The sequence below is a fragment of the Ostrea edulis genome, chromosome 2 (assembly GCF_947568905.1).
Source record: "Ostrea edulis chromosome 2, xbOstEdul1.1, whole genome shotgun sequence".
Lineage (NCBI taxonomy): Eukaryota > Metazoa > Mollusca > Bivalvia > Ostreida > Ostreidae > Ostrea > Ostrea edulis.
Window position 1 is genome coordinate 52,923,209 of NC_079165.1, and position 24,136 is coordinate 52,947,344.

Here is a 24,136-nt window from a genome sequence, read left to right on the forward strand (position 1 = left end):
AACATTAACTCCTCTGAAATCAAGAAAAAAAATCTAATCGCACTTGTTTTACTGGATTTCTTCTAGCCCATGTAAACATTTTTGATTCTGGGTTATGAATGCGTCAAGGGTCTACAGTGGAACCCCGTTATTACGTTTTCCATTTTGTCACGATAAAATAACGTAATACCGGGGGCAACGTAATAAACGTTCCCAGTTAAATCCGTTAAAAATATCATTTGGAAATTGTATATCGTCCGTTGGTACTCCGTGAAGGGGTGTGTGAATATATCTATACTGTTTCTTTGTTTAAAAGACTGATACTTTGTTTTATTTACATCTTATCTTTAATGTCCGTAATTCTTCATGTTCTTATCCCTTTTCTTTTTTCGGTGTAGGATACATAAGGATGTTTTGATAAACGTTGCTTTTTCTGCATTCGTTTGGACCGCCATTTTGTTCAACTTTAAAACAATGCGTTCATGTAAATTTCTCTCAATAACTCGTTCCGGTTCGTATTCAACATTCGTATTTAAAAAATAACAAAACATCGTTTTTATTAAGTTCTCTAATTACACAATACACAACACAATAAAAAAAATCCCGCCCAAAAAACAACAAAACTATAGACACAAAACGCACACGATACCCAACACTTACACACTTCTCACCAACGATAAACACGGAGAACAATTTAAGCGCAATCCACATAAAAAAAATATAATGATGCACGAAGATTTCATTTATAACGCTAAATGATGGCACTAAAATCACGTGCGCATCAAGGGATTTTAAATATTCACCGAGGTAAATGCTGTGCACAAATCGGTCGATAGATTGGTGTATGTATGGACGAGATTTACGAACACCCAAGCTGCATGTCGAAACAACGAACAATTTTTTTAATTGAACACCTTTAATCACCTATGTCCAAGCAGTTACCCAAGCGGTTGTAACATTGCTACGATAAATCTTGTCTTTCTTGTTTGGTACCAAAGCTTTCCGTGAATAGAGTTTTAATATCGAAGGTAATCACACTATGCTGAGCTGAACACGCAGGCGGTTGAGAAATTATTTCTTTGATTATCAAAATATGAAAAATGAAGTAAATTTCATAGAGTACAATTTCTAAATAAACATTATTTAATTGTTTATCACTGGCTTCTATACGGGGTATTCACCTGTATTGATGTCGCTAGATCTATCGAAGCGTGATCAGTCAAGCGTCTCTAATCCCCAAACAGACCAGGAAATTTAGGTGGTGACTGCCTCAGGCAGTCAAGGTGTGAATGGCTTATTATTTTGAGAATCACTATTGAATAATTAGGGGTTTATTACGTTTTTGTCGGAATTTTTACAACGTAATACCGGGTCCCGGCATTTTAGGACAACGTAATAACGAGGTCTATTTTATATAGGTTTGTTAAGAAATGGTTTTGTGCTTTGAAATTCCAACGTAATATGCGGACTAACGTAATAAAGGGGGAACGTAATAACGGGGTTCCACTGTATTAGGTTGAACTTTGATTTCAAATTTTCTACTTCTACCTAAAGCTATTAATATTATTTTCTTTAACATAGTTATGACAGTCTAGATCAAAATTTTGCACCAAATTCCAATCACCACACATTATTATAAATTCACTTTCAAAATCCTCAATATTTGCTTAATCTCTGAAAAAGTTTGGTCAATTGAGGGTCATGATTTTAAGTTTTACCATTTGTATAATACAGGAAGGTTTATTTTTGGAGGTTTCACTCATGTAAATAAGAAATATGACAATGAAGTACTCATCTACAAAAGTTAAAATAAGGAAAGAAGGAAAGCAATTTATCGAAAATCAAATATGCTATTTATCACCTCAAACAAAATTAGAAAAAACAAGAGGTACTGTGAGCAATGCTCACTAAGAATACCCCCCACTTACCCCAATCTCCCAAAGGGTGTTGGTAATAGGTATAAACTACCTCTTTTCTGAGTGTAAAAAACAAATGGCATGACAAACCGAACCATATTGCTACTTCGATGTCCAGTGTGCGTGACCTTTGACCTTTTGACCCCAAATTCGATAGGGAACATCTTCATCCCATGGGTAGTCCATATGTAAGATATGGTGACTGTAGGTGGAAAGGATAACGCTTTAGAGCCCGGAAACCATATTGCTACTTCGATGTTCAGTGTGCTTGACCTTTGGACCCAAAAATCGATAGGGAACATCTTCATCCCATGGGTAGTCCATATGTATGATATGGTGACTGTAGGTGGAAAGGATAACGCTTTAGAGCCCAGAAACCATATTGCTACTTCGATGTCCAGTGTGCTTGACCTTTGACCTTTTGACCCCAAAATCCATAGGGAACATCTTCATCCCATGGGTAGTCCATATGTATGATATGGTGACTGTAGGTGGAAAGGATAACGCTTTAAAGCCCGGAAACCATATTGCTACTTCGATGTCCAGTGCGCTTGATCTTTGACCCTTTGACCCCAAAATCGATAGGGAACATCTTCATCCCATGGGTAGTCCATATGTATGATATGGTGACTGTAGGTGGAAAGGATAACGCTTTAGAGCCTGGAAACCATATTGCTACTTCGATGTCCAGTGCGCTTGACCTTTGACCTTTTGACCCCAAAATCGATAGGGAACATCTTCATCCCATGGGTAGTCCATATGTATGATATGGTGACGGTAGGTGGAAAGGATAATGCTTTAGAGCCCGGAAACCATTGCGTCTACAGACGGACGGACGGACAACCCGATTCCAGTATACCCCCCCACAACTTGTTGCGGGGGGTATAATTAGGAATTATGAAGTAGAGGGATTACTTGTACTTGAATAGAGGATGGAGAAAAAACAACTAAATACTTTTGTGGTCTGGAGAAAAGACAGTATGTAAATAAAAATATCTCAGCTATTGTAATAATGAACGGAAACTTTAAGATCAAGCCAAATACCAAATACTTAACGAAGTTGAAACATTGAAACATTTTATAACTAGAAAGAGTTTAATTGTTTTAGCACACTAAAACTGATGTCTCCCCTTCCATTTTCCATAGTTTTTAAAAACATTTTTAGGAATCTGTTGAACGCTTGGGTGGGTACAAGATGTATACATATACTATAGACTAGCTATGTTAATACGGATAAAAGTAATGAAAGTGTAAATTTTGTTTATATCAGCCATTGGTATACATTAAATTGACCGTATCAAGAATAATATTTGATTGAATTAGGCAATTAAATTAAATATGAAATTATTTTTTATTTCCTCTTCTGCACAAGTGATATTCTAATCAAAGAAAAATCGTGATAATCGATTTTTATTTGAGCTATTTTATTATCAAATATTAATAAACTTACTAATATTGTGTGTCCCTGCAGTTTGGGTGGTTGCACGATGTCTGATAATCGGCCTTTAGGCAATATATCAAGGCAACACTAAGCATTTGTACCCACCGCCTGTGGATGATAGTATGTTTTGTGTCTCAATGTGCGTAAAAGTTCCACAAAGGGAAAGAACTATTGAACAACTCTGAAATTGCGTATTGGATTAGAGGTTTTTGAGAGGAACACCCCCTCAAACTGTTATCGGGTCATTGGTGGATTAGGCCAACAACAAAAATTGTTGAGTTTCCGCTAACGTTCCAGAAAAAAATAGGGTAGGTAGGTAGGAAATAAATTTTATTTCATTTTTAAATTTTATTTTTTCAAATTATGCAAAAACATTGTAAACTCTAACAAGTTAAACGCTCTATTGAATTTTATACTTTCAAAATAAAATTTTGCTTAAATTGCATTGCAAGTAAACTTTCAATCATAACATTTCACCTGTTATTGGCTGAGGATTATTTCCAGATGTTTTATAAGAAACAACATTTTTCAATGAAACATATCTAGCATAAAACACAAAAGTTAACTCCTTTATGCCACTATGCTATACAAGTACCAGATATATTGTTTCTATACATTTAGATTGGTTGTCATAGGAATACTACTATTGGATATGTTTGACAGGAAAATAATGTGATGGTTTTGAAAAAAAATATTAAATCATCACCAAAATATCAACATCATTAACATATTTTAAGTTTATTAATACATTTCTGAATGTATTTTCACAATCTAAATGGAACAAGGGTAGGAAGACAGTCTGGACAGATCCCACTTATCCTAATGGGATCCAACTCTTTTCCAGCTAAAACTTTTTACCGGACATAATTTTTTATTTTAAGAAAAGTCTGCACATCTTCTTTTCCTCTCGGCTCTCACCAGCCATCAACAACTCGGATGCGCTCACTGCTTTATTTGCGGCCTTTTTCATAGTGTTTTCAGTTAGAACTGCAGCAGAAACCATGGATGTGAATACAAATTTGACAGACTGGACATTCATGTCTGTCACTCTGCATCATGACCTCCATATAAAACTAGGGTACCCGTGTATATACAGTAATGCCCGCTGAAGCGATAGCATAAGACAATGCATGGCTATAAATAGCCACCATCTAAAAACACCATAGGAGTTGGCAATTTTAACAAAAGAAAGTCTTCTATGGAAACATGACACTTGGCAAAGTCTCTCAACTGTCTGTTAACTTCAATTGTTAAATCACCGTTGTGTGAGGCACGCATGGAGGTACTAGCCACTAGGTCAACCTGTTAGTTACAAACATTATCAATGTTGTTTAAACACTTGACCATGCAATTTTGTATATCATTAAAGCGTTTGAATGACTTCATCTCAATGTCTAACTAAAACGAAAACCAAGAACCGGGAATATATTTTTTCCGGGAAAATGACAATATATTTTTTTTAATATCGAAAAAATTTTCTAGGGTCGGGGCTATAATTTAGGGTCGGTCGGGTTAGCGGAAACACAACACATTTTATCAGTGGCCTTAATAAATGTGAACATGTTATTGATTATTCCAGGCGGTGCAACTCCCAGCTGTACTGTTTATGCGCTTTTCATCAGATGTGTTCAAACATGGATATAATATTAGAAATACCAATAAATCAAATTAATATTGTAAATGTACTCTCTAAATTGTACGCCAAAATACAGATATCTTACCCTTAAGCATGTTTTAATTGAGAATGCATTTTTTAAAAATAATTTCGTTTGTTTTATACTATCTCAGTAATACCGTAAAGCATATCTTGACAATTTGTCTCTATGAAAATACATGTACATGTATCTACATTCAAACTATCGATAACATACACTTTTCGATACTCAGATCTATGCAATATCAATATTTGTTGTACAAAGCCTGACTGCCTTTCCATAGTCTGTTTTCTAAAATCAAAACCAAAAACGTGAGGGGGGTAACCCTGCTTTTGGGGAAGATCTACTATATAGTAGTCTTTCCCCCTAGGGGAAAGGCTACTATATAGCTATTTTTCTGGGGGGGGGGGGGGGGGGGAATCTACTATGGGGGAAAGGCTACTATACAACACCGGTAGTGAAATGCGCACTTGTTTAGATAAACTAACGAGATGTGACAGTCTTGTAGTTGTACTTATAATCTAACGTGGTCAGTATTGAGTTTAATTCATCTGAATAAACATTTCAAAATTTATTACTTTCCCATGAAAGCTTATCACTCTATGTCTGTTTCCCAAGACGACATTGCACTTGCCCTGTGCAACGCGAAAGCGTAATTCTAGACCGTTTACATAAAGGGTCAAGGTCAAACGTCATCAAAAATGACACTGACAAAACGTCTTATCATGGTATACCCACATACCAAATATCAAAAGCCTATGTCAAAAGACAAAAAAGTTATTGTCTGGACAACAAAAATGTCCAAAAATTCTATTATTCGACCTTTACATAAAAGGTCAAAGGTCTGCAAAAAATGGCACGTGACACGCTGTTTCATCATGGTATACCAACATACCAAATATCAAAGGCCTATGTCAAAAGACAAAAAAGTTAAGGTCCAGACAACAAAAATGCCCAAAAATTCTATTATTTGACCTTTACATAAAAGGTCAAGGTAAAACAAAAAATGACAAGCGACACTCTGTCTTATAATGGTATACCAACATACAATGTACCAAATATTAAAGGCCTAGCCCAAAGGTTCTATTATTTGACCTTTACATAAAAGGTCAAGGTCAAATGACACTTGACACACTGTCTTATCATGGTATACCCACATATCAAATATCAAAGGCTTATGTCAAAAGACAAGTTATAGTCTGGACAATAAAAATGCCCCAAAAATTCAATTATTTAACCATTACATAAAAGGTCAAATGTCAGTAAAGATGGTACGTGACACACTGTCTTATCACGGTATACCCACATACCAAATATCAAAGACCTATGTCAAAAGACAAAAAAGTTATGGCCCAGACAAACTTTGTATGAGAAGCGGCAGAAGATAATGAAGAACAATTCACACTAAAACAATATGTCCCCTTTCTGGAAAGGGGAGACATAACAAGAGTACCACAAAAGGTACATAATACGCTCGTGAAAATGCTTACATAGGGCGTTTTACTTAAGCCATATAATTTGTAGAACTTTGCTTCAGGTAGTATCAGCCATCATCAGGCTGTGACATACTTTCTTTGCATAATATGAATATTTCCTAAACAAGAGGCCCATGGGCCACATCGCTCACCTGAGTCACCTTGGCTCATATCTAAAGATTTTTCCTATTAAACTTATTAAACTTTGATCCCTATTGTCAGGGCTCGAAATACTCACAAAATGCGAGTACATTTGAAAAATAGCGAGTAAAAATAGTGGGCACTTGAAAATCTTAGCGAGCAGTGATTCACAAACCATGATCGCATTGTATCCGTTTTATACGGTGATGTGCTACTCGCTTTTCTTAAACTTGCACTCAGAATCATACAAAAGCTTACATGAACGATAGATTTTAACAACCGTTTCTCTCCGAATTTTTCTTTTATCAATTTTAGGAAACTCTGAGTCAAACAAATGCTTTAATGATCGGCCATCGCATTATGATGAAAAATATAGGCATGTGCCATGAGTCCTGTTCACTTATGGATGTGATTAATTTGAATTCCAAGTATGAGGTTGTCATTATTCATTTATCTATAATAAAAAATAAATTCAGAGTCTATGTTTTACCAAGTCTTCCGGTAGTCATTTTTATCAGAATGGAAAGTAGCTCTTTTGTTGATAAACATTAATCAATCACACCAACATATCCTATTTACATTAATTTATTGTCATATTGAGGTCGGGTTGCAGTGATGACACGAGTGCACTGCTCACCGCGTAGACGATTATCAAAAAAGTTCATGGGACTCGTGATCGTGCTGCTTATAAAACATGAGTCCGGGATTCGCTTTGAAAAATCACTAGTGACAACCCTGATGTGGCATGAAATTGGAAGACTTTGGATCTAGACCTGCGGTAAACAGGTTGTGGATTAGAGGTGCGATGGTCAAGAGACTTAAACATTGCACCATATGACTGATGTAATTTAGTGACTTGTCCAAATGATGCCTGTTGACCCACTAACACTAGGCTCTGACAGTAACGATGGGAAAAATCATTGATTTAAAAAAAACATATGCTGTGGCCTTCAATTCGACATTTAGATATATTGACGTTTTGTCTATTAACAATAATAATTTACTTTCATATGTTTGTCGATTCGGTATATCCTTGTGAGCTCGAAATAAAAGACACCACAGAATCGCCCACTTCTGCTTCATACTTAGATATTTTATTGAAAGTAGACATTAACGGCAAACTGACAACTCAACTTTATTTCAGCTTCCCCATCATCAACTTCCCATATTTATGTAGCAATATTCCACTATCACCTGCATATGGTGTTTATATCTCTCAACTGATTCGATACGCAAGAGCTTGTTCAGCGTATAGTAAGTTTTTAAATCAAGGCAAGCTACTGACAAACAAGTTGATGGTACAGGGGTTTCAACAGTCTCAATTGAAGTCAGCATTTCGCAAAGTCTATGGTTGTTATAACGATCTAGTTTGTCAATACAACCTATCATTGGGTCAAATGCTGTCTGACATGTTTCATACCGATTGTTAGGCCGTTTTTGGCACACTAATTTTGACTACGGATAACTCCGTTTACCTGATCGGGATGTAGGGCTCATGGCGGGTGTGATCGGTCGACAGGGGATGCTTACTCCTCCTAGGCACCTGATCCACCTCTGGTGTGTCCAGGGGTCCGTGTTTGCCCAACTATCTATTTTGTATTGATTTTAGGAGATATGAGATTGATCACTGTTCGTTATCTTCGCTTTTCATGAAAAAAGAGCATTGCTTCATTATTTTTATTTTAGCTTGTAGGTTTTCATTTTAGCCTGTGGATTTTATAACTACAGGCTAAAATTAGCCTGTGGTAGAAAAAGTTAATTTTGACTCCTGATTGTGGCCCCAACCTATTTCTGGGGGCCATGGTTTTACCAAACTTGAATCTGCACTATGTCAGAAAGCTTTCATGTAAATGTAAACTTTTCTGGCCCAATGATTCTTCAGAAAAAGAGTTTTAATTATTTTCCATATATATTTGTATGTAAAAACTTTGATCCCCTACCGTGTCCCCATCTTAACCCCGAGGACCTTGATTTTTACAAAGTTGAATCTGCACTATGCCAGGAAACTTTTGTGCAAATGTAAACTTCTTTGGCCCAATGATTCTTAAGAATTAGATTTAAAAAAAAAAAAAAATCTATTTATTGTTAAAACTTTGATCCCCTATTGTGGCCTCATTATTGATTTTGCATTTATTAAAAATTATTGCTTCAATGTGTGATACAACTTTTATTTTCCTACAATGTTGGATGTCTTTGAACATCGCTTAGGGAGAACTCTAGTATATTACGTCAAAATTAACGTCAAAGTTGGTGACGCCGTCAGTTTAATTTAGAGTTTCCTGTTGAATATATTACAGCTGCTATTGAAGAAAGAAAAAAACAACAACAAAAAACAATGGTCATATATTCATAAATGACCCTTTCTCAAAATCCATATTTAGTATTTTGGTGAATTTTCTTGACAGGGCTGATTTTGGCCACAACCGTACCTTGTTCTTAACAGATTTGTTATCTATATTTAGATACATGTTGCACTGAGTACCACAATGATATAGTATAATTTTACTATGCATATAACAACATAACCCTTCAATATTTTCCTGTATATTATGTTAAATTTCCCAGGGTATCCGGGTTAGAATAGGTCCTCTGTACCCCTTGCTTGTTGCAAGAGGTGATTAAATGGGGTGGTCCTTTGGATGAGACCGCAAAAACCAAGGCCCCGTGTCAAAGCAGGTGTGGTATGATAAGCATAGGTCTAAATTTTGCAGCCTTTCATCGGCAGTGGTGACGTCTCCATATGAGTGAAAAATAATCCGAGAGGGACGTTAAAAAATATACAATCAATCAATCAATGTTAAATTGGTTGAAGGTACCATACTTCTGTCATGTATTGCAAAGTTATCTTAATTGTCTTCTAGAAAACAAATACAAAGCACAAAACTGCAAATGTTGGAAGTTATGAAAACAAGTTTAAAATTGTTTTCATTTCTATTTTTAAACACTACCACCACTTCGAGAGATCTTGAGTGAAAAACATTGCAGTATGTTTTATGGGACCCAAATTCACTTTGAGAGACTAAGAACTCTGACAGATTGAGAATTTTGAGAGATTGAAAGTAAATTTGCTTAGTCATCTTGAGAAAAAAATTGGGATCCTGATTTCATTTCAATAGATCAAAGTTCAAGCCATTGAGAGTTATCTGTATCATGTAATAAATATAACATAAATCAATTCATCAAATACATCTTATAATTGAATTAAAATAGTCAGATACCTAGTGGCAGAAACAATTGGATAATAGTTTCCATGACAACATAATGCCCAGCCTCCTGCAAACTGCTGATAGCGTGGATAAGATGAGAAATAGCAGTTGGTGTCTCAGACATCAGGAAGGACAGCATACATAGCACCAGGTCTACACTGATTTGGATCAACAACTGTTAACAGAATTCATAGTATTTAATCCTTTATTAACAACCCTGTTACACTATTCATTTTACAGAAAGTTTGTGTGTCAGGTAAAAGTATGGGGATACAGTAGCAGCATACATATAACATCCCTGTGTATTCCCACCTTGTCCATCTTATATGTGAATCAACCTAATCGCCCTTACCAAAAAATGCAAAGTTTGTTACAAATGTGCAACAAGTTTGCGGCAAACAAATCTGTAGTTTGCCAGAAGTGTGCAGCTAATGTCGCTAGCAGCACAGTCTGCCACTAGCGGCACACAGTGTACCAGAAGCGAAACACAACTTTTCCTTAACATTTAGAATTGAAACAGTGTGCCAGAAGTTCACCAAAACTTTTTCTTTAGCATAAGGGGTATTTAAAACATTGTGAATGTTAAATAATTTAGAGTATTATACATGTACATAAATTTTATCATAAATTGTAATTTAATCAACACTGATGAAAAAATGTCTTCAAAATAATGTGAATGTGAGATGTTGGTGTATGACACAACAGATGGATGTGACACTCTAACAAAAACCGATGGAAACAGGGATTCTCAACTATTTAGAGCAAAGAGTCTATTGTAATTAAAGTAAGGGCGCTTCTCGCTTATAACCTGACAGAAATCAAAGCTGACTTAAACAAAGTTTATGGAACATCTTATTGCTCTCCTTTTCAACTGTTTTAAGATGGGTACATCAATTTCAAGATGGATGTCAGATGCTAGAAGATGACCCTCATAGTGGAAGACCTTTAACTGCCATTACCCAAAATGAAACTGACACAGTGAAACAGATCATTGAAACTGATGTAAGATACACAGTAAATAACATTTCATCTTTCAATGGGATCAATCATCAGCAACATTTGAAATCTTAAAGAATAGATTAATGTTGAAAAAAGAATGTGCTCGATGGGTCCCCATATTCTTACAGATGAGCAGAAGAGGGTATGCATTGAAATGTCTTGGCAGGTATTGGCCAAATATAAACATTGTGATTTTAGGCATTTAGACGAAATTATTACAGACGATGAAATATGGATATTCTTTATTGAATGACCACACTGACTTTGAAATCAATGTGGGTCAAACTGATATATATTCCTGGGGTGGAATCAGAACATAGATAAAAAAGATAACAAGAGGCCCAAGGGCCCGGGCCCATAGCTCACCTGAGTCATCTTGGCTCATATTTAAAGATTTTCCCTATATATTTGTATGCAAAACTTTGATCCCCCCTTGCATCCCCATCCTACCCCTAGGGGCCATGATTTTAACAAACTGAAATCTGAAATATGTCAGAAAGCCTTCATGTAAATATCAGCTTTTCTGGCTGAGTGGTTCTTGAGAAGAAGATTTTTAAAGATTTTCCCTATATATTTGTTTGTAAAATTTTGATCCTCTATTGTGGCCCCATCCAACACCCAGGGGCCATGATTTGAACAAACTTGAACCTGCATTATGTCAGGAAGCTTTCATTTAAATCTCAGCTTTTCTGGCTCAGTGGTTCTTGAGAAGATTTCTCCTATATGTTTGTATGTAGAACTTTGATCCCCTATTGTGGCCCCATCCAACCCCCGGGGGCCTTGATTTGAACAAACTTGAATTTGCACTATGTCAGGAAGCTTTCATGTAAATTTCAGCTCTTCTGGCCCAGTAGTTCTTGAGAAGAGGATTTTTAAAGATTTTTCCTATATATTTGCATGTAAAACTTTGATCCCCTATGGTGGCCCCATCATACCCCAGGGGCCATGATTTGAACAAACTTGAACCTGCATTATGTCAGGAAGCTTTCATGTAAATCTCAGCTTTTCTGGCCCAGTGGTTCTTAAGAAGATTTTTAAATGACCCCACCCTATTTTTGCATTTTTGTGATTATGTCCCCTTTGAAATGGGCATGGCCCTTCATTTGAAAAACCTTGAAAGCCCTTCACCCAAGGATGCTTTGTGGCAAGTTTGGTTGAAATTGGCCCAGCGGTTCTTGAGAAGAAGTCGAAAATGTGAAAAGTTTACGACGCTGACAGACAACGGACAAATTTTGATCAGAAAAGCTCACTTGAGGCTCAGGTGAGCTAAAAAAAAAACCAAAAGTACTGTAAACAGTACAACATACGTCCGTCGGACTGTGAAATTCAACCTGGAAGCATATATGCACTCTGAATTGATACCACACATATCATGAATAGAAAAGCCTTAAAGTAGGTCACAGTGCATTGATCCATCCAAGATCTGAACTGATTATGTATTTCTCTGAGAGTAAGTTTGTGAAAAAATGTCAGTGCAAATTATCTGTATCTATGATGAGAAAAAGTCTAGGAGACCATTTGATCTACATTTAGCCCTAAAGTAGGTCATGGTGCACCAATTAAGTTGAAATGTGAACTGATTATGTATTTCTCTGAGAGGGAGGTTGTGACAAAATTTCTGGGCAATACTTGTGACCATACCAAAAAAAATCTGAAAAAACTGTTTGACTTACTTTTACCCCTAAAGTAGGTCATAGTGCATCAATTCAGCTGAGATGCTAACTGCAATTGTATTAGCTTGTGACTAAATTTCAGGGCAATTATATCTGTATCCGTAATGAAAAAAAGTTCAGAAAACTGTTTGACATACTTTTAGTTTGAAAGAAGGTTACAGTACTCCATAAGCTAATCCAGCTGAAATGCAAACTCACTCTTGTGCTTCTTGAGGAAGGAATTGTGACCAAATTTCAATGCTGTACATGCATCTATTACAGGAAAAAGTCTGGAAAACATTACCTTGGACTGTCACACAAACAGACAGACGAATCCAGCTGAAATGCAAACTGAACTTGTATCCCTCCAAAAAATAGGTCAAGGATGGACCAATGCAGCTGAAATGCATAACGAACTTGTATCCCTCCAAGAGGAGGTCTGTGAATATATTTCAGGGCAATATCTCTATCCGTAATGAAAAAAGCCCAGAAAACTGTTTGACCTATTTTTAGCCCAAAAGTAGGTCAAGGATGGACCAATGCAGCTGAAATGCATACCGAACTTGTATCCGTCCAAGAGGAGGTCTGTGAATATATTTCAGGGCAATATCTCTATCCGTAATGAAAAAAACCCAGAAAACTGTTTGACCTATTTTTAGCCCAAAAGTAGGTCAAGGATGGACCAATGCAGCTGAAATGCATACCAAACTTGTATCCGTCCAAGAGGAGGCCTGTGAATATATTTCAGGGCAATATCTCTATCCGAAATGAAAAAAGCCCAGACCTATTTTTAGACCAAGAGTAGGCCAAGGACAGACCAATCCAGTTGAAATGCAAACTGAACATATATTTTCTCCAAGAGGAAGCATGTGACTAAATTTCAGGGCAATATCTATATCCATAATGAAACAAGAGGCCCATGGGCCACACTTTGGCCCATATTTAAAGATTTTCTCTATAAATATTTGCATGTAAAACTCTGATCCCTATTACGGCTCCAACCTACTCCAAGGGGCTATGAGTTTTACAGACTTGAATCTGCACTATGACAAGAAGCTGTCATGTAAATATAAACTTTTGTGGCCCAGTGGTTCTTGAGAAGAATATTTTTAAAGATTTTCCCTATAAATTTGTATGTAAAACTTTGATCTATTGTGGCCCCCTACCCCTGGGGGCCATGATTTTAACAAAGTTGAACTGCACAATGTCAGGAAGCTTTCATGTAACTTTCAATTTTCCTGGCCCAGTGGTTCTATAGAAGAAGATTTTTATTAAAGATTTTCCTTATATATTCGCATGTTAAAACTTTTATCACCTATTGTGGCCCTAACCTATTCCCGAGGGTCATGATTTGAATAAATTTGAATCTACACTATGTCAAAAAGTGTTCATCTAAATTTCAAATTTTTTGGCCTAGTGGTTCTTGAAAAGAATATTCTTAAGACATGCCACCACAGTTTCACTACTTTTAAATCTTATTCCTTTTGAAAAATGTATGACATGAACTTTCATTTGAACAATTTTGAATCCCCTTTACTCAAGGATGCTTTATGGCAAGTTTTGTTGAAATTGCATGGCCCTGTGGTTCTGGAGAAGAAGTTGTAACTGTGTAAAAAAAAGTTTACAGACAAACGTACAGAGACAGATGGATGCCAGACAAGAGGTGATCAGATTAAAGGCTCGCTTACGGTTAAAGCTCATGTGAGCTAATTAAACTCCACACAAAATTAGTGATTTGACAGAGCACCTGTTGTCCAATAAAATGATCAAATTCAAGATGTTTAAATGAAATGAGTTATTGGCAGTTGCTCTACATTAACATCCTTGCATGATTCCTTTCTTTGTAATACCTGTAAGATTTCCTCCTGACTCTGTTTACCAGCCTGTAGGATGCTTAGAGATTTATACATCTCCTCTAAGCTCTCTGTATCCATGATGATTCCTAAATTGCTGTAAAATATTCTTAATACATGATGAGGAAAGGTCAACCCATCTATTAGCCAGGGTTTCCAGGGTGATAATGTGTCTCTATCTTTGTTGTCAAGGATGAAATCTGAAAAATAATTATGGAACACAACTTATACCTGCATTAAATAACATTAGTTAACATGATCATGGTTTATACTTGGTCAGTAAATTCCATATGGGGTGAGAGTCAAGCCATATCAGGTCAACTACAAACCATGTAAAGAATACATCATACTGACTGCATTTTTCAAAATAACTTAAATGTATGAGGAATAAAACTTGCATGATATATTAAGCAATCATGTAGGATACATTGTGACCTGAAACAACTATGATGTCTTTATACAAGTGACGTGAGAAACTGTGTAGCTTACATATTTGTGTTCAATGTATTGCCCACATTCAGTTTTAACAGTTTGAAATTTATTTCTTTATCCATGTTTTCAGCTGTGTTACTTGAAACCAAAGTAAAGGTGACAAGGGAAATAATAACTCATCTATCAACCATGGATAAAGACTATTATTATACCTCAGTATGAGAATTCTATGCAATTCGTAATCTGACTGGTCTAGACAGTCACATGCCAGGGATGATAAAACTTCATATCTCCCTCTCAAACATCATATCTCCCTATCATATTTACCCCTTGGGAAGCCTTGTGCATTTCCCGTAAATTTAACGTCAAGGTAAATGAAGTGTATTGTGACGTCGCAATAAGGAACGACTTATTCTACTATCATAGTTCGTAAGGCATAAATAATGCAGGTCTCCGATACACAGTTAAATCGCCTGGTTTTGGTTGATACAAAAACAAGCAAGTAAATCAGCATTCAAGGAGAATGGAAATAAACAAGCATTCTGAGAGTATTGCATGGCAATAGATAGTCCCCTACCGGTTGCAAAAATTACTGTACCACAACAATATTCAAAGTTCATTATGTAGGTTATGGTAAAAGGGGAAATTGGGGAAACAGGGTAGAAATGATTGGAAATCAAATACTACTCAAGAAGAGATTAGACCAGGAAAAGAGACAAATTTATAATTAGGTTTAGTTCTTTAACCAAGTCAATAAACTGTGACATGTAGGTGATCATGAATAATTTAGCTATATTGTTGTATTACTATGTTAGAAGTTTTAATGAGTGTAGTACTCTTATCTACAGAGATAAGAAACTTGGATGTAAACTAACAATTCATGCTATTTTTCTAAGTCCAAGGGCCATGACTTAATGAAAAATCAATGAACCAAGACGAAATTCGCACTTGATCTGTAACTTGTTATGGCAAAGCAATGTACCAAATATGAAATGAACATCTGCAAGCACAACCAAAAAAAATCCGGAAAACTGATAATTCATACTACAAGGGCCATAACTTAATGAACAATCAACGGACCGAGACGTCATTCGAACTTGATCTGTAACTTGTTATGGCAAAGCAATGTACCAAACACGAAATGAATATCTGCAAACACAACTTAAAAAAGTCTGGAAAACTGATAATTCATGTTATTTTTCTAAGTCAAAGGGCCATAACTTAATGAAAAATCAATGGACCAAGACGAAATTTGAACTTGATCTGTAACTTGTTATGGCAAAGCCATGTACCAAATACCAGATGAATATCTGCAAGCACAATAAAAAAAAAATTTGAAAAACTGATATATTCATGCTATATTTTTCTAAGTCCAGGGGCCATAACTAAGTGAAAAATCAACGGACCGGGACCAAATTCAAACTTAACCTGTAACTTGTTATGGCAAAACATTGTACAAATATGAAATGAATATCTGCAAGCACAACAAAAAAATGTCTGGAAAACTGATATATTCATGCTATTTTTCTAAGTCCAGGGGCCATAACTAAGTGAAAAATCAACGGACCGGGACCAAATTCAAACTTGATCTGTAACTTGTTATGGCAAAGCAATGTACAAATATGAAATGAATATCTGCAAGCACAACAAAAAAATGTCTGGAAAACTGATATATTCATGCTATTTTTCTAAGTCCAGGGGCCATAACTAAGTGAAAAATCAACGGACCGGGACCAAATTCAAACTTGATCTGTAACTTGTTATGGCAATGCAATGTACAAATATGAAATGAATATCTGCAAGCACAACAAAAAAATGTCTGGAAAACTGATAATTCATGCTATTTTTCTAAGTCCAAGGGCCATAACTAAGTAAAAAATCAACGGACCAAGACGAAATTCAAACTTGATCTGTAACTTGTTATGACAAAGCAATGTACCAAATATCAAATGAATATCTGCAAGAACAACCAAAAAAAGTCAGGAAAACTGATCATTCATGCTATTTTTTCTAAGTCCAAGGGTCATAATTAACTAAGTGAAAAATCAACCGACCTAGACGAAATTCGAACTTGATCTGTTACTTGTTATGGCAAGGACATACCAAATATCAAATAAATATCTGCAAGAACAAAAGTGCGGAAAACTGGACTGACGGATGGACGGACGGACGGACGGAGCGCAAACCTAAAGTCCCCTTCGACTTCGTCGGTAGGGGACTAATAAAAGGATCTTTAAATTGATCTTCATTCTAATTAGATACAATGAAATCTGATGCTTCTGTTGTTCATTAATTATTCTTTTCACTACCTGGCAATAAAAGTTTGGAGTCAGTCTGCCATTTTGAGAATCTATCCTCTGCCACATGTAGGATTTCTGGATGGTGATTTTGGATCTCCTTAGCAACTAGTTCGTGCATTCCACTTACTGCAATCAATGCCTATAGTCCAGAGAGAGAAAAAATCATTTGTCAATGCTCTAAGGTGAGTCATAATTACACCCGAAATAAATTACCTACTTTCCCCATTTACTACATCTTATGTTCATGTACACTGTACTTACAATTGACGATGGCGAGTATTACAGAGAATTTTGTCTGTGTACTCCATAAAACTTAAATTAGAATGGATAGCTAGGGTACCTTAACATATTACATGTTTCTCGTAAAAGTGTTCGTTTATAATTTCATCTTTTTCCTAATTTGTGCCCATTTCTTTCTTGCCAAGCAGAGTTGAATTTTACGGAAGCCGATAGGTGCCAGGGTATAGAATTAATATTTATTTAACTGGCGGCCGCCACTTAATTTATGTGGCGGCCGCCACTTATTATCTGGCGGCCGCCACTTAATTTATGTGGTGGCCGCCACTTATTATCTGGTGGCCGCCAGTTAATTTATGTGGCAGCCGCCAGTTAATTTATGTGGCGGCCGCCAGTTAATTATATGGCGGCCGCCATTTAAATTAACTGGCGGCCGCCACTTAATTTATATGGCGGCCGAGACTCAAATTAAATCATTTATATGGCTATCACCAGTTATTCAATTCCTCTCTCTTTCTCTCTCTCTCAAAATGAAAGGGGTGCAATCCCTCCCAATGCTTAGTAATATGTATGTGATATATATATACAATTAAGAGCATTAAATTATTGTTTTTCTATTGTACTGTTAAATACGTAGAACCACGGGGCTGACCCTCCATTTTTTTTGACAACGTTCAATTTCTATTATTTTCACATGCAAACTATAATTATTTTCACATGTGAAATAAGATTAATTGGCGGATTGGCCCCCACCCCACTCTTTTGGTGGTAGTAATGAATGGTAAAAATGTAATAATGAATTAACTGATCAATTGAAGGATGAACGGAGCCCCCTCCCTCCAATTTAGGAGTACGAAGTTTGGACAAAATAGACATTTTAGGTTCCGTTTTTGCTTGTCAACAATTGTAGAAGACAATTTCTCCTCCGACTGTCCCTACACTTTGAAAAACGATGCTGCGTGTTTGCGTACTATTCTAAATCTTTCCAATATAATCACTCAGCGATACGAATTATATTGTTTTTGCAACTGGCAGCCGCCATATATGAATTAAGTGGCGGCCGCCAGATAAAATAACTGGCGGCCGCCAGATAATAAGTGGCGGCTGACAGTTAATTTATATGGCAGCCGCCAATTAATAAGTGGCGGCCGCCAGATAATAAGTGGCGGCCGCCAGTTAAATTAAGTGGTGGCCGCCACATAGATTAAGTGGCGGCCGTCAGTTAAATAAATATTAATTCTATACCCTGGCACCTATCGGCTTCCGTAGAATTTCAATATCATCCCTTTATTTTGTCTTTAAAGATCAAAGATTCCCATTACACACACAACAGGTGACTCGCAAGTTCAACAGACCTTGGTAAAATCTCTCGAGATGGAAGGTCAAGTCAAATCTGGAAATTAAAAGTCTGACCATTATGGTTCAGATTTTTCAGTAACCAAATTGTATTTAATATTTACAACATCCTGAGATTGTTCTGGCAGGTTTTCCTTCATATTTTAAAGATAACTGACTTGATTTCAACAACATAGAAGTTCATCTTGCATAAATAATAAGATTTTTTAAGGTAAATAAGGCCACAGGTATTAATGGTCACCTTAGTACCATAGCCCAAACATGGAACAGTCAGGGAGTCTCAGATTTGCATTTAAGGTAACTTTACATTATTATCTGATAAACGTTTAAAAAGTGTATTTATTTCAATTTATTAGATTTAAAATTAATAAATAATCAAATAAAATATATAGGTCATCACACCATTTAAGATGTGAGGTATACAAATAATGTATACATGTATAAAATCATATAGCAATGTCAGAAAATTTGCAATTTTTCTTCAACAGCATTATAAAAATTTTACAACGATATAATAGTATTCATAATAATTTCATGAAACTGTTTCTTTACAAAACTATTCAAAATTTTTGTAAATATATACAGTTCACATAATGAACTAGATAAGGGATTCAATGAAAACAGTTATTGCCCTTGGATCAATACATTGATTATTTTGTATACCACTTAAGATTTTTTAAATATTATATGTTTAACAAGATTTTTTTTTACAATGACTATTTATGGTAATATTACAAAAATCTAAATAAATCAATTCTTATGACTGTTGACATCACAGAAGAGTGAAACTACTTTAAGCCTTATTCTGGAGTCTTTTGTGCACAATTTTATGATCTCTCTAAATATGTATACAATTCCAATAGAAGGAAATATGAAGTTTGAAGCATTTAAAGCTGCCTTATTCACCCCCCCCCCCCCCCCCCTGAATTATATCTGTAATTCTTATAGACAGCTGTATCCTCTCCTCTAAATGTGTATCCATCTTTCACAATACATAAGATTAAAGGAAATTTTTGCTGTGGAAGTAGAGAAAATGATTTTCTAAGATTTAATATAATTTCATTATATTGCCATATTGGCCACACCATATGGCTTGGATCCCTGACCCAGGGTCATGAATTTCATAATTTAGGTAGAGAGCTTCATGGACATCATAACCATGCAATTTAGTCTTTCTCAAACATGTCTGAGAGAATCTTCATGAGTCAAGGGTTATTAATTTGTTACCTCACACTAACCCTTGAAATCAGTCACCATTCAAAACATGGGTTTGGGACAGAGGATGACACAATAAGTAAGCTAAAATTAAATCATCCATTGAGATTCCTTGTTTAAGATGCAAGTTTGGTGAGAGCAAAAACAGAAAGTAAGCAATGGTCTTCATGGGGTACTTTTTTTAACATCATGAACATTGCATGTTGATTTTATATGTAATGTAATTAATAATTCACATTTTTGTCCCTTAAATGTTGTAGCTATTTATTAATCTATTTCAATTTCAAATAACTAGTTCAATTTGTTGAAACACAATCAACAAACATACTTGGGCAATCCATCTTTTTCATGCAACTTGTATTCTAAATCATCCTCTAATTGTTTCTTTAAAAAACAAAAAAATTTGAAAATTCATCGATGGTCACAAATATTACACCATGCTGCCAATGCCGCGCCATGCGAGTTTAGTTTTTGACTGATCATAAAAGCTGTTGCTGATTGACTCCACGCTACAGGTGCAAACCAATCACATGCTCCATCTCAAGCCCATTTTTTGAATGGTGATTGCATGATGTCAATTAGGGTTAGTGCGAGGTAACGAATCAATAACCCTTGACTTGTGAAGATGGTCTGGGAGTAGAGAAGATTTTTCTAAGATTTAATAGATTTTCACAAGAGAGTCATATTGGCCTTACCCTAGGGCCTAAATCTAAATCCCTAACCCAGGGGTCATAATTTTCCTAATTTAGGTAGAGATCTTCATGGACATTATAGCCATGAATTTAGTTTTTCCTCACACATGTCTGAGAGCAGAGAAGAAGACTTTCTACGATTTCATATTATCTTTATTGGCCACATCCTAAAGACTGAACTCCTGACTAAGGGACCATGAATTTTACTACTTAGGTACAGGGCTTCATGGAGATCATAAGCATGCATTTGGTTTTTCTCCCACATGTATGGGAGTAAAGAAGAAGATTTCAGAAATTTGGCATTTGTTTGCAGTTTTCGCCCCACCCATGAGGCCCTGGGGGAGCTAAAATCATGAATTTCACAATTTACAACCAACCAACCCCCCCCCCCCCCCCCCCCATCCTAAAGAAGACTCACATCAAAAATGGTAACAATTGGCCATACAGTTTTCAAGAAGTTAAAAATGCAAAATTGTTAATGGACAATGAAGGACAAAGACAAACAACAATAGATTGCCTGACTCAGGTGACCTAAAAACTCCAAACAATTTTTTGAAATATTTCAACTGTGTTACCACACTTCCTCAGTTGTGATTATTCAGCATAGCATCATAACAGATGACTACATACAAAAAAGTATTAGGGTATCATAATAATAACAGATAAGCGTCATAGCTGAAATTGTGCAAAAAAAATTTGAAACAAGCATTCTGAGAGTATTGCATGGCAATACATAGTAGTCCCCTACCGGTTACAAAAATTACTGTACCACAAAATTATTCAAAGTTCATTATGTAGGTTATGGTAAAAGGGAAAATTGGGGAACCAGGATAGGAAATCTACTACTATTTGAGTAGAGACTAGACCAGGGGGAAAAAAGGAGAAATTTAATTCGGTCTTTAACCAAGTCAATAACCTGTGACATAATAATAATAAATTCTTTTATTTAGACAGGATAGCACAATTAGTACAAATGACTAGTTTACATTGTGGTCCTGTATAAAACATATTCACAGACAGATAAATGAGAGAATAGAAAAATAGATAACATAATATAAAATATATACATAAAATACACACACGATATCACTGGGGGGAAAATAAACATATACATCATATCTATATATCACTTATTTGAGAAATAATGCTGGAAATATGCTGATTTAAAAGATGTAATAGAACCACAGCTTCTGACAGACTCGGGCAACTGATTCCATAAAATTGTGGAGGATACCTTAAAAGACCGTTTATAATATTCAGTTTGAACTTTTGGTAGGTGATCATGAATAATTTAGCTATATTGTTGTATTACTATGCTAGAAGTTTTAATGAGCGTAGTACTCTTTTCTACAGAGATAAGAAACTTGGATGTAGCTAACAATTCATGCTATTTTTCCAAGTTCAAGGGCCATAACTTAATGAAAAATTAACAGACCGAGACAAAATTTGAACTTGATCTGTAACTTGTTATGGCAAAGTATGGTACTAAAATATCCAATGAATATCTGCAAGCACAACCATAGAAAGTCTAGAAAACTGATAAATCATGCTATTTTTCTAAGTCCAAGGGCCATAACTCGATGAAAAATCAACGGACCGAGACGAAACTCAAACTTGATCTGTAACTTGTTATGGCAAAGCAATGTACCAAATATCAAATGAATATCTGCAAGCACATAAACAAACAAGAGGCCCATGGGCCACATCGTTCACCTGAGTCACCTTGGCCCATATCTGAAGACTTTCCATATATATTTGCATGTAAAACCTTGGTCCCTATTATGGCCCAAACTACCCTTTGCAAACTTGAATCTACACTATCTCAGAAAGCTTTCATGTAAATGTCAACTTCTTTGGCCCAATGGTTCTTGAGAAGAAGATTTTTAAAGCTTTTTCCTATATTTGTATGTAAAACTTTGACCCCCCCCCCCCCCCACTCCACTTGTGGCCCCATCCTACCCCCCGGGGGCCATGATTTGAACAAACTTGAATCCGCACTATGTCAGAAAGTTTCTTGTAAACATCAGCTTTTCTGACTCAGTGGTTATTGAGAAAAAGATTTTAACTATATATTTGTATGTAAAACTTTGAATCTGCACTATGTCAGAAAGTTTTCATGTAAAAATCAGCTTTTCTGACTTAGTGGTTCTTGAGAAGAGGATTTTTAAAGATTTTTCCTATATATTTGTATGTAAAACTTTGATCCCCTACTGTGGCCCCATCCAACCCCCGGGGGCCATGATTTGAACAAACTTGAATCTGCACTATGTCAGAAAGTTTTCATGTAAAGATCAGCTTTTCTGACTCAGTGGTTCTTGAGAAGAAGATTTTTAACGATTTTTCTTATATATTTGTATGTAAAACTTTGATCCCCTATTGTGGCCTCATCCAACCCCAGGGGCCCATGATTTGAACAAACTTGAATCTGCATTATGTCAGGAAGCTTTCATGTAAATCTCAGCTTTTCTGGCTTAGTGGTTCTTGAGAAGAAGATTTTTAAAGTTTTTCCCTATATATTTGTATGTAAAACTTTGATCCCCCCTTGTGGCCCCATCCAACCCCCGGGGGCCATGATTTGAACAAACTTGAATCTGCATTATGTCAAGAAGCTTTCATGTAAATCTCAGCTTTTCTGACTTAGTGGTTCTTGAGAAGAAGATTTTTAAAGTTTTTCCCTAAATATTTGTGTGTAAAACTTTGATCCCCCCTTGTGGCCCCATCCTACCCCCGGGGGCCATGATTTGAACAAACTTGAATCTGCACTATGTCAGAAAGTTTTCATGTAAAAATCAGCTTTTCTGGCTCAGTGGTTCTTGAGAAGAAGATTTTAAAAGATTTTTCCTATATATTTGTATGTAAAACTTTGACCCCCCCCCCCCACTTGTGGCCCCATCCTACCCCCCGGGGGCCATGATTTGAACAAACTTGAATCTGCACTATGTCAGAAAGTTTTCATGTAAAGATCAGCTTTTCTGACTTAGTGGTTCTTGAGAAGAAGATTTTAAAAGATTTTCCCTATATATTTGTATGTAAAACTTTGATCCCCTATTGTGGCCCCATCCAACCCCCGGGGGCCATGATTTGAACAAACTTGAATCTGCATTATGTCAAGAACCCTTCATGTAAATCTCAGCTTTTCTGGCTTAGTGGTTCTTGAGAGGAAGATTTTTAAATGACCCCACCCTATTTTTGCATTTTTGTGATTATTTCCCCTTTGAAAGCGACATGGCCCTTCATTGGAACAAACTTGAAAGCCCTTCACCCAGGGATGCTTTTGGCCATGTTTGGTTGAAATTGGCCAAGTGGTTCTGGAGAAGAAGTCGAAAATGTGAAAAGTTTAACAGACAGACAAGACGGACAGACAGACAGACGGACAGACAGACAGACGACGGACAAAAAGCGATCAGAAAAGCTCACTTGAGCTTTCAGCTCAGGTGAGCTATAAATGACATTAATTGTAGTATTTAAAAAAAAAAAAAAAAAACAGAAACAAAAACAAAAAACAGGAGCACTTTTAAAATGTCACATGTATATCTTCAATATTTTTATAACATCTTTAATGTACAAGGTCTGAAAAATGTCAATTA

The 24,136-nt window shown here is 36.0% G+C and overlaps 1 protein-coding gene across 1 annotated transcript in view; it reads right to left on the reverse strand.

Annotated features, from left to right (window-relative positions):
• Nucleotides 1-24,136, reverse strand: part of LOC125682083 (gem-associated protein 5-like) — a 311,122-nt gene that overhangs the window by 60,988 nt on the left and 225,998 nt on the right. Inside the window, exons 23-25 of the mRNA XM_048922476.2 lie at nt 17,059-17,188; nt 14,315-14,517; nt 9,826-9,988 (exon numbers count right to left, since the gene is read on the reverse strand). Coding sequence (XP_048778433.2) covers nt 9,826-9,988; nt 14,315-14,517; nt 17,059-17,188 — 496 coding nt within the window. The remainder of the gene's footprint in view (nt 1-9,825; nt 9,989-14,314; nt 14,518-17,058; nt 17,189-24,136) is intronic.